Source organism: Trifolium pratense, linkage group LG1 (assembly GCF_020283565.1).
Source record: "Trifolium pratense cultivar HEN17-A07 linkage group LG1, ARS_RC_1.1, whole genome shotgun sequence".
Classification (NCBI taxonomy): Eukaryota; Viridiplantae; Streptophyta; class Magnoliopsida; order Fabales; family Fabaceae; genus Trifolium; species Trifolium pratense.
The window spans coordinates 23748841-23761372 of record NC_060059.1 but is presented as its reverse complement, the minus strand read 5'-3'; the positions used below and the strand labels follow the sequence as shown (position 1 = coordinate 23761372).

Sequence of the window (12532 nt, the reverse complement as noted above, 5' to 3'; positions counted from 1 at the left end):
ACCAGGTAAAGAATTCCCTAGTGCAGGCATGTGAGGGAGCGAAGTCGAATGGGGTAAGCTCATAAGAAGGCTGATTGAAGTGGTTCAAGAATGAATGGAACTGTGGTTCTGTCATGCCATGCTTGCCTAAACAAACCTCCCTCTCTTCCAGGTATAGGCTCTTAGGGAGTATTTGAGTTAAGCCAAATTGGCGAGACACCAGGTTTGGAAAATAGCCAACTAACCCAAAATCTCCAGAAGTCAAACCAATTCGACAAGACAAGACTGTAGGCATCAAATAAGCATTCCAAATGCTGTTGGTTACCATCTCAAATTCTGGTGGAGAAGGAAATCTGTGAGTAAACCAAGAAGGACCAAGTGGTCTATCCACAAAGGGAGCAAAGCTAGGCTTGAACTTCTTCAGGTTGAGAAAAGTATTAAAATACTGTTGGAAAGCCACATCATAACCAAGGCCTCTTTCCCTGGGAACCATCCTTGCTAGCCTTGTGCCTTCGACCTGGCGCGTTCTTGATTCCTCATAGTATGGCTCAGGCAAGAAAAGGTCAAGTTCAGCATGAAAAGTGGCAGTTAGCCATAATTGCAGTAACCAGAAGGGGCCAGCACCTAAAAAGGTGGATCCATCGCCTGTTCTTTTAAGGTGTTCACAAGCATCCCTCATGGATTCGTAAAGACATCCAAGGATAAGTCGAGCGAAGTTGAATTGCTGACATTCATGTAGTTGAATAGCCATAGGGATGAATTTCTTGGCCACTTGGAGAGATTGAGTGCAGAAAACATACTGCGATAGCCATAAGGTTAAGAAAGCGATGTGTTCTTCGTCACTTACTTCATCACTAGTCTTTCGATTCTCCACGATGTATTTAGAGTAAGACTTGTTTCGAAAGTCAAATTTGATGGTGTCGGAAGCTTTGCAAGGATCATAAGTGTCGCCAAGAGGCGATAAGCCAGTAATGGCAGCAACATCCAGCAGTGTAGGAGTCATCATGCCACATTCGAAGTGGAAAGTGTTGGTGGAAGACTCAAAGAAGTGTAAAGCAGCAATAATCATCTCTTGCTGGTATTTAAGGCCGGTCCGAGAAAGTTGAATAAGGTCATAAATGCCACAAGCTTGCCAAATGTCAGCTTTGTCACGTTGTACCCTGTCTAACCAGCCAAGGTATTGATCATTCAAAGAAGGAGCTGATCGAAACACTCTGTTAGGCGCCTTGATATAGCTAAAATTATAGGGTTCACTAATGAAAACCCTAGAAGCACAAGGTTTATAAACAGGAAAAATAGACAGAACCTTGGAATTCCGACTTTTATCACTTGGTTTGGGTCCCCCAAACGCATGCACAAGGTTATCAACAGAATAAGGAAAGATTAATTGATTTTCCCAAAACTTTTGTAAGTCTAGACGCAATGATGGTTCTGGAACCACATCCGTGTCGTAAGAGGAAAGAGTGGCGGCGGTCCACTTACCGGCGTAAGGAAGGAATTTTCCGACACCTGAACCTGACGCCATTGATGAAGGTATAAAGATGGCGTAAAAGAATGGTGATTAGGGTTAAATTTGGGAATCACAGGTTGTTTGAAACAGTTGAGGAAAATCCGAGTGAAAAGAAAGTTGATGACTGGGTGATAAGCAGAAAAGTGAAAACAAGAAGTCTTTTGGAAACAAGAATTCAAGAAAGAATCGCGGAAGATGAAGAAGAAGATGAACAGTTGACAGAGCAAAAAATTGGAGAAAACGCAATAAAGGGAGGATATAGCTATTTATAGAGGCACGCGGTCTGTTGAAAATAACAAATTTTTCAACTCCCTTGTTGACAAATGTCCAAACCCCTTGACAGGTGGAAAGAAAAACAAGTTTTGGAGCCAATCCAAAGTTTTGAATGGCAGTCTAAACGATAGGAGAGATAAATGGAAAAGAAAGATATCCATTAATACTTTCAAAAACGCCACTTCCTCTTGCGATAGACATAGTCGAAAATGGCATTTTTGGGGGGCAATTTGTTGGATATAAATTTGGTATTTATCAATTAAATATAATTGGTGGGTCCAATATTTATTTGGAGGTGATATTGTTAAAATAAAACTTTCAAAGTTGGCGTCGAAAGCCAACTGGGTCGAAGCCAAAGAGCGCTTCGAGAGATATGGACAACGCGTCCAGTTTTGGTTTTGTCAGAAGGCTATCGAAAGCACGAAATCAAACTGATAGAGAGTTGGGCCAAGCCCAAAGACGAAGCAACGAGCGGCCCAAAAGGCATTGGCGCGCGCTGAAGGAATGGAAGATGAAAGTGGAGAACGTGGTCGACGTGGCAAATCGAGGAGCGTCCAGATGATCAAGAAACAGTTACCACTTTGTAGTAGTATTTATAGTAGTTTTTCATTCAGAACCGAGGTCACAAAATTTATACAAACACTCTCTCTAAAAATTCTAAGTACTCAGCGATCGAACGAACGGAATTCGGAGGAGAAATGTATGTTTTGTGAACCATCTTTATTTGTAATTGTTTTTCATTCAATGCAATTTGTTTTTCCAGTAATCTTCTCCAAGTTTAAATCCAGATACTTGCTCGAGAAATTGCTACTTCGAGGCGATTCGAATTAGTTTCTCTTGTATGCTTTAAAATATTTTTCCTAAGTGTTTGTTTCCTTATTAAAACGAACATTCAAACAATTTTCTTAAAGCGAATAAACACAAAATTGTCCTGAGATTTACTAGTTGATCTCGCGAGTTTAAACACTTAAACTAGCGGTTGTTTACCAAATTCCAACGTAAACAAATATATACTAAGATTTATGTAAAACATCAACATCATCGTTATCTCCACATTATCATTCTCATTCAAAACCACTTGAGCATGGATGAACCTTGTCATGACTCATGATCACGTTATGTTTAAAACCAATAAAATAAGGGAGATTCTATGGTGAATTCATGCATTTGACTTTTTTGGTAAAGTCACTTTAATTGACCAATAGAATATCAACTTATGCCACGTCAGTGCAAGTATATGGTGAGTCTCTTTTTTTTAAGAAACTTTTACTTATTGCATATAAGTCCTTTTATTAGTTAAAATTTATTTAATAATTAAAACTTATTTTATTAATTTGGATTTAAATCATATTTCTAGAAAATAAATTATCATCACCAAACTCACCATCATCCATCATCCATCATCATCACCAACCAAAACTACTTGTGACTTCATCAACTTCTCAAAATTTCTTCATCTCCATTAAAGAACTAAAAGAAGATGAAGATTCTTATTAACAACAACAAAGTGGGTTTGATTTTTCTGGGTTTTGCATTAAGCTTGTTTTTGAGTTCTGAGTTTAATCTTTAATTTATATGTTCTTTTATGCCCTTTTTTTTGTTAATCGTTTTGTGATGATTATTTAATTTTCTCATCCAAAGAAGTTTCAAATTTTGGTTTGTTTAGATCTTTTTTATTTTCTGAAGAGGCAACCGCCAAAACCAAAGGTTCTTATTCTACCACTCCAGCAACAACAAAAGCTCATGCCATGTTAATAAATCAATTCACGATCTTGCCACCCTTTGACTTGCTAGATAATTACCAAAATCGTTTTTTGGTAGGCGCGGCCAGATCCGTGACCCGTTTCTGAAAAACCCGGCCCAACTTTTGGGAAACCGTAAAAAATACTACGTTTTTTATTTTGCCTTTACAGCTACATTAATTGCCTTTGGAAACTAGTCAGCTGTTCATTAAGCCAATTGATTACTATTTCCTACCTTCCCAATACACACCCATAAATGCCATAATCTGTGGATTTTACCAAAGTAATAAAACTCAGTTTGGTAAGTCTATTTCTAAAAACAAGTTTTAAAAACGAAAAAATGAAAAACAATTGCTTGGTCAATTTATTTCTAGAATAATTTTTTTTATAATGATTTCTAGAATATGTTTTGAAAACAATAAAGTATAAAACTTGTTGTCCCCATGAGCTTAGCTCAATTGGTTGGGACATCAGCATTTTATATGCAGGAGCCAGGGTTCGAACCCTGGACACTCCACTTCCACTTATCCATCTTTAAAGGTGGAATTTCAAGCCACTAGGCTACCTGACCAAAAAAAAAAAAAAAAAAAAAGTATAAAACTTGTTTGATATATATATATTTTTAGAATAACATAGTTGCAAACGAGAGCTTAAATACTCCATATATTTTCGTAAAAAGTGATTTATAATTCACTCTATATATTATTCAAAAACAATCACTTTACACGGTAATATATATTATAACAATTTTCTATAGCGTAAAAAAAAACAATTTTTTTTATATTTATAATTATTTAACTCTATTATGCGTCAAAAAAATTAATGGACTCTATTATAACTTCTAAAAAAGTAATTAACAAACGAGTTTAGTGGACTAACACTTTAAATTTTTTTTACACATTCCAGTTGAAACTCATCTTATTGTGCTTAATTTATTGTGGTGCTTCAGTTGAAATGAAGTATAATTTCAAGTCAGAGATTATGGTTTGGACTGAGCAATGGGTTTAAAGGCAAAATCAAACTAGCCCAATTAATATGAGAAAGGAAACAGGCCCAAAACAATTAAATTCTAAACGTCCATTTGGCGATATAAGACCTTGGCGAGGTAGGTGATGACGGATAACGCCCATAAGACGGATTTGCATACGATAATAAAATATCTTCATCCTTCCCTGCCTTAGCGATTAACTTGGGAATGAAGAAACCAACTCCTTGAAACTGCCATGGCTTGGAGACCAAGGTTTTATTCCTACTTTCACGCTGCATCACCGGAAAAGGCGCTGAAGACCGGATTTGTAGGAACCCTAGCTTGGAGAGGAAGGCTTTAATGGTCTATAAATAGTTTCACATTTTCATTTGTAAAGGGATCGAATTCTGACTTATAAAACTCCCAGGGTTGTTGGGATTGAACTGAGTGTAATCACACCATTTAATCAATAATATAAACCCCCTTGTTTTTACCAGAACATTTTGGCGCCCACCGTGGGGCTGCGGTAAAATCATTTGATCCCAGCCTATCACAGCAACTAGACAAAAAATCAAACATCTTCACATGGCTGGAGAACATGGAAACAACGATAACTCTAGCGTTAACACCCTGCAAGCCGCCGTCGTAGAAATACGGCGCTTACAAACTCAGATTGCGGCCATCGAAGCCGAAAGAACTAATGAGAAAGAGAAAGCGAAATTGATTTCGGAGGAGGAGGAGGGAGAGGGCGTCATGGACGTACAGCCTTTAGCACAACACTTGTGGGATGCCCAAGTGGTGGAAACAATCAAGGTTCCTCACCTTCCTACCTTCGACGGAAAGACGGATCCAAGGGAGCACCTGATGGCAATTGGAACACAAACCGCCATAATCAATGCTCCGGAGCATCTAAAGTGTAAACTACTAGCCGGCACCTTCAAGGATGTCGCCCTACGTTGGTACATGAACCTTCCAAAGAACTCAATTGAGAGTTATGCTGACTTTCATAAAAAATTCATCCACCAGTTCGCTGGGTCGAAACACGTGAAAGTCACGTCAACCAGTCTCTTCTCCATCCGCCAAAACCATGGCGAGTCATTGCGTAGTTTCCTAGCCAGATTCAGCGAAGCCACCATCAAGGTCTCAAATCCCAATCAGGAGATGTTTGTGGCAGCCTTCCACAATGGGCTAAGAGCAGGACATTTCAACGAGTCCTTAGCCCAAAAGCCAGCCTCGTCAATGCAAGAGGTAAATAAGAGGGCGGAGTGTTATATAAAGGGCGAGGAAAGTAACGCCGAAAAAAGACAAAGAGACGTTAAGGAGAAGGAATACGTGGGCCGCGCCACCAGAGCGCCTGAACACCCACGACTAAAAGCGGGAGGCCACCAAGGAGACCCATGGCATAGGCATCACGGTAAGCCCTACCACCAACCGCCCAGAAGAGAATTCAGGAACCATCCCGCCAATGAAGACCTCATGCCATTAAATGCCTCAAAGGTTTACGTCTTAAACGAAATTCTGGCCACTGGTTTGGCAAGCCTCCCCCCAAGGAGAACCAGTAACATTCCCATGGGGCTTGACGATAATGCCTGGTGCGCATACCACAGGTGTAGAGGTCACTGCACAGAAAAATGCTTCCGCTTAAGAGATTTAATCGAAGAGCTAATAAAAAGCGGACACCTCCGCAAATTCATTGACGATGCCGCCCAAGGGCGGGTTGTCGTGCCAAAAGTCCCCCGACAGGAGCCACGGGACCCCCCTGGGCCAAATAGGGAGCCTCCCAAGGGGAGAATCTCCGTGAATACAATAGCGGGAGGATTCTCAGGCGGGGGTGAATCAAGCTCAGCAAGGAAAAGGTATGTACGCCGAGCCATCTCGGAAATATACCTCGTAAGACAACCCCAACCATTAGAGGTACCAGATTTGGCGTTCACTGCAAAGGATGGGCTGGAGGTAGCGCCTCATGACGATGATCCTTTAGTGATACAAGTCCAAATTTTGAACTGCGATGTAAAGAGAGTACTGATAGATTCAGGAAGTTCAGCGGACATTATGTACTGGGAAGCTTTCAAGGCCATGCAATTGGCAGAAGAACAATTGCAACCCTACTCAGGAACCCTGGTTGGGTTCTCTGGCGAACAAGTGGATGTAATGGGCTACGCCTCCCTTCTTACCACGTTTGGAGAAGGCAGCAATGCCAAAACTATCAAGGTGCGATACCTGGTAGTTAAAACTCCTTTTACCTCCTATAATATTATTATAGGTAGGCCCGCCTTTAACACATTGGGGGCGGCCATGTCCACTTTATACCTAGCAATAAAATACCCCCTTGATAATGGGGGAGTAGGAACAGTAAGGGGCGATCAGATTCTCGCCAAGAAATGCTACGAATCTAGCTTAAAGATACGACACCGAACTTCCAGCGCAAACGGAAAATTCGAAAGAAGACAAGCTGCAATTCCAGGCGGCATAAACATCATAGAGAGCGCAGATATGGATCTGAGGGAGGAATTTCAAGATCGAAGGGTAAGCCCTATAGAAGACCTGGAGCAGGTTCAAATTGGCGATCACCCACACCAGACAACCAGCTTGGGAACAGCATTGCCCAGCGAGGAGAGGAGACGAATCATCAAAATCTTGAAGGATAACGCTGATCTATTCGCATGGAAGCCTTCAGATATGCCAGGGATTGACGAAGGGGTGATAACACATAAACTTTCAATATCACCCAGCACAAAACCAGTCTCCCAAAGAAAAAGGAAGGTGGGAGAAGAAAGACGAGTCGCTATAGCGGAAGAAGTAGAGAAGCTAAAGGAAGCCGGATTCATCGAAGAAATAAAATACCCCTCATGGTTGGCAAATGTCGTCATGGTGAAAAAGGCCAACGGAAAGTGGAGAATGTGCGTGGACTTCACAGATTTAAACAAGGCGTGTCCCAAAGATCCATATCCCCTACCCAACATAGACAGGTTAATTGATGGCGCCTCGGGGTGCAAGATGCTGAGTTTCATGGACGCCTACTCCGGATACAATCAAATAAAGATGAACCCCTCAGACGCCTGCCATACAGCCTTTATGTCGAACACCTGCAATTATTTTTACAACGTCATGCCTTTTGGATTGAAGAATGCGGGAGCAACATACCAAAGGTTGATGGACAGGGTTTTTGCCGAGCAAATAGGGAAGAACTTAGAGGTATATATCGACGACATGGTAGTAAAAACTTCCGTGGGAAGTCGCCATGATGATGATCTGTTGGACATCATGGGATCAATAAGAAAGTACAACATGAGACTAAACCCAGCAAAGTGTTCCTTTGGAGTACAAGCCGGGAAGTTCTTAGGGTTTATGCTCACCAGCAGAGGAATAGAGGCTAACCCCGAAAAATGCCAAGCCATCATAGACATGAGGAGCCCTACATCCGTGAAAGAAGTACAAACCTTGACAGGCAGAATAGCGGCACTATCCAGATTTCTATCATATGCGGGCGAAAAGGGTTTCCACTTCTTCGCATCCCTTAGAAAAAATGAGAGATTCTCCTGGACACCAGAATGTGAAGAAGCCTTCAGACAACTAAAAGAGTTCCTAGCATCACCGCCCATCTTGACACGCCCATTACCAGGTAACACCCTTTACCTATATCTCGCAGTTTCGGATAGAGCTTTGAGTTCAGCTCTAGTTCAGGAAATAGAGGGCGAAGAAAAACCTATATATTTTGTAAGTAGAACCCTAAGGGGAGCAGAAACAAGGTATCAAAGAATAGAGAGGTTATCTCTCGCGGTAGTTGTCACAGCCAGAAAATTAAGGCAGTACTTTCAAAGCCACCAGGTAGTTGTTAGAACAGATTACCCTATCAAGAACGTCCTCCGAAAGCCAGACTTGGCAGGAAGGATGGTAGCGTGGTCCGTGGAATTATCAGAGTTTGACATCACCTTCTCACCTAGAGGGGCCATTAAGTCACAAAGACTAGCTGATTTTGTATTGGAAATGTCTACTCCGCCAACAACAGAGAAAACGGCGTCTTGGACACTCTCAGTTGACGGGGCCTCCAATGTGCGAGGAAGTGGAGCCGGAATAGTACTGGAAGGACCAGATGGCGTTATGATAGAACAATCACTACGTTTCGCCTTCAAAGCCAGCAACAACCAAGCGGAATACGAAGCTTTGATAGCAGGAATGAAGTTAGCAAGCGATATGGAGGTAAAAGAGTTAAGGGCCATGAGTGATTCCCAGCTGGTAACCAACCAAGTATCAGGGAAGTTTCAAACGAAGGAGCCGCAGTTAATCAAATACGTGGAAAGAGTTCAAAACCTAGCTAAGCATTTCGATTCTTTCGAATTAGTTTACGTTCCCCGCGAACAAAACATGAGAGCAGATCTATTGTCAAAGCTGGCGAGCACCAAAAAACCAGGAAGCCACAAAACCGTTATCCAGGAGACTATAAAAACTCCCAGCATCAGCGGGGAAGAGGTGGTGATGGTAATAGAAGAAGAAGACTAGAGATCGCCCATTATCCGGTACCTCCAAAAGGATGAGCTCCCGAAAGAAAGGGAAAAGGCTTTTAAATTGAAGAAAATGGCGGCATGGTATTCAATGGTAGGGGATAAGCTATACAAAAGGGGATTTGCGTCCCCCCTCCTTTTATGCGTCAGTACCGAAGAAGCCAAGCGCATCATGTCTGAAGTACACGAGGGATCGTGTGGTAGTCATATCGGTTCAAGAGCATTAGCAGGAAAGATATTAAGAGCAGGATTTTATTGGCCATGAAATCTGGCACGCAGTGAACACAATGCTGCACAAGATGCTATAGCACACGTTGCAGCAAGACAGTCGCAGAACACAGTAAATAAATAAATAAATTGCAGAACAATAAATAAGACAGGAAATTGTTAACCCAGTTCAGTGCAACGTCACCTACTCTGGGGGATACCAATCCAGGAATGAATCCACTATAATAGCTCTAGTTCAAAGCCCTCGACCAACACCCGGTACTTGACTTATCACCTAGACACTACCAATGCAATCCTATCTAAGAACCTCTTAGATAATGAGACCCTGTCCCAAATTCCCTCTAACAACACGTACTATGTTGCTGTCAATAATAATAATCAGGATGGAGACACTCTCCTAGAAACTAGACCACACTCTTGCTTAAAAGCTTATGAGTGAATCACACAAACTAACTCCGTGCTTAAAAGCTTAGGAGCAGTTGACAATAAACAACACAAACCCAGTCCTAAACTTGCATCAAAACGATACAAGAAAGGCTCACAAAAACACACACACTAAACCTTAAAACGCACGCTATTTGTAATACAAGGTTTAGAAATCGCAAGAATAATAGCTTGAGGCTTCACATATTTATAGTCTTCAATTGTCTTGATGGGCAAGTTAGGTCTTCAGACTGATACAGCTGTAGAAATTGCGGCCAACCCTATATTATTTTCAGAAATATAATTCCTGTTGTTCTAAACAAAAAAAAACGCAAAAATATAATATAATTATATTTTTGTTTTAAATCACTTTCCTTTGACCGACTTCAATAAAACTTGCTGAGTAAGTCTCGTCTTGCCTAGACGCACGTGCCTGAATATATAATTGAAGCAAATCTTGACTCAGATTTGAAATAAAAATTCTGCACGAAAACAGAGCTTCAGTATGCTGTACTATAATGCTACAGCATCTCAGTCCAGCATTTGCCTGGTTGGCTTTTGCAAAATGTAGCCAATCAAAACACCAACAATCTCCCCCTTTGGCAAATTTTGGCTAAAACAACCTTAGGCCAGTGCATAGAGAGATACAGTCTAAACTTTCCTTCGAGTCAACATAAGCACACAACTAGGAAAGAAAGTAGAACGATGCTCAGCTATTTAAACTTTCCTTCGAGTCAACATACGCACACAACTAGGAAAGAGAGTAAAGAAATTCATCAGATGAATAGATAGCTAGCACGTAAGCATCAGAGGCATGCAACAGCGGAACATAACACATCTTAGCCTCAAAGTACAGATAGAGAGAAATAAATTCTCACATTGTGGATTCAAGATAGGAGAAATAAACTCCTTAATAATTAAGCAACGCCACAGAGAATAGGAAAAATAAATTCCTATGAAAACACTTCAGACATGCATATCATAAGTATCATAAGTAGTAGAAAAATAAATTCTACCTACTCCCCCTCAATATATGCATAAACTTTCACTCCCCCTCAAAACATGCATGTAAACCAAACATGCTATACTAGATGCTATAGCATTCTTCATCACATCATGCACATAGATGCCATGCACATAAACACATTTTACTCCCCCTTTTTAGCCATAAATTCTGACAAACAGGAGCATAGAATAGGAGCAAAACAAAGAACCATAGAATACCAAGTCACAAGATGTCAGAACATAAGGAACCACATAGTACATGTTACAAACCATAAGGACTAAGCCTTCAAAAAAAATAACATCCAAAATAAGAAAAAGTTACAGAAGGAAACAGATCATATTGAGGGACTTTCATCAGAGGCCATCTCCTCTTCTACAGTGTCACCACCTGCAAGATCATCATCATGAGAAGCACCATGGGAAGGACCAACTCCATCCTCATTTGCCTGTGACTGCTCAAGCTCCAAGGCTTGGATTACACCATCCACCAGCTCCTTCTTCTCACCTAGCATATTACTAACCTCCCTGAGATTAGCAATCATCTGTCTCTTGGTCATACCTACAGCTGGTGTCTTCAAAGATGCTACAGCAATGTCTGCAGCATGTTTTCCTTCCAATAATCTAAAATCCATGGTTAAAGCTGAGGGTCTAGAGACAGGCACATCAGAGTTAGTGCAGATGTCAGGATGTTGAGACAAGATAATACCACAGATCAGAGTGGGAAAGGCTATTGACATTTTTACAGCAGTAGAAGAGCCATGGAGAATTGTTGCATTAAAAATATGAGTGCCATAATCAAAAACAGTACCAGTGCCTATGGCATAGATCAACTTGGCCAAACCTGTAGCTACACTGTTGGAGTGTGTAGTGGGGACCCAGTTTGCTGCACCAATTTTGTTTAGCAGAGCATATTTTGTGGTTAATTTAGCAGCAGAAAGTTTGCCAGCCCTTGGCCATGCTTTCACTTTGTCACCAGTGATGGTCCTGCATATCTCATTCATAGATGTCTCTAATTCAGCTGCAGGAGCAGTACTTCTTCCCAGATATTCGTTGATGACAACTGGTGAGAAATCCACACATTTGCCCCTCACATATACCTTTAAGTATTCAGGGCTCAAAGGATCATCACAGTCAGATGGGATGTTCACCAAGAATTCTCTTGTCAGCTTTTCATAGCATTTTCCCAGTTCAGACACAGTTTTCATTAGCCCTGCTTGCTCAATTAGATTCATAATATCTTCACATTTCAAGAATTCCTCATTAAGGTTCCTTTCAATGGCTATTCTTCTTTTCACCACAAATTTCCACCTGTTAACATTCTCAACACAGTGGAAGGAGACATTGTCAATTGGTACAGATGGAACATTAGGTGCCATTCTCTTTCTCTTGGCAGATCTCAGAGGAGATGCTTCAGGAGATGCTCCAGCATCTTGATCTTCCTGAAGGAAAATTGATACGATAAAAGCAGCGGAATTTTAAAATTTTCCTTTTGTGATCCTTACGAATGGTCATGAATTGTGTTTAGAGTTTTACCTTTTGGTTCGAAAACTCCCTTTAAATCACGAACGGCTATCGAACACTTCGAATCACGAACAAGGTCACGAACAAGAACCTCGAACCGTCACGAACAAGGTCACCACCAAGTCACCAACGAATTTGATCACAAGCGTTAAAGGTATAACGCCTCTAGCCAGTCCACACGAACAACAACCTTCAATGGAGTGCTAGCTCCAATGGTTTGAAGGGTTAGGAGAAAGGAGGCACAAAATAAGGATTAGGGTTTTTCACAAAAACTCTAGAAAGGTGATTAGGGTTTCTCAAGAGAGGAGAGAACAAAGGCTCATGAGAATGAGTAACAAAAGTGTGTGTCTTTTTCTCCTTACCACAAGGGTTCTATTTATAG

At 41.1% G+C, this 12532-nt stretch overlaps 1 protein-coding gene across 1 annotated transcript; it reads right to left on the bottom strand.

The window, feature by feature from the left end:
- Window positions 1–10964: 10964 nt before the first annotated feature.
- On the bottom strand, window positions 10965–12005 carry LOC123890702. The gene has a single exon (XM_045940360.1). It carries the CDS (start codon window positions 12003–12005, stop codon window positions 10965–10967), a length of 1041 nt encoding a protein of 346 aa, XP_045796316.1.
- Window positions 12006–12532: the final 527 nt, after the last annotated feature.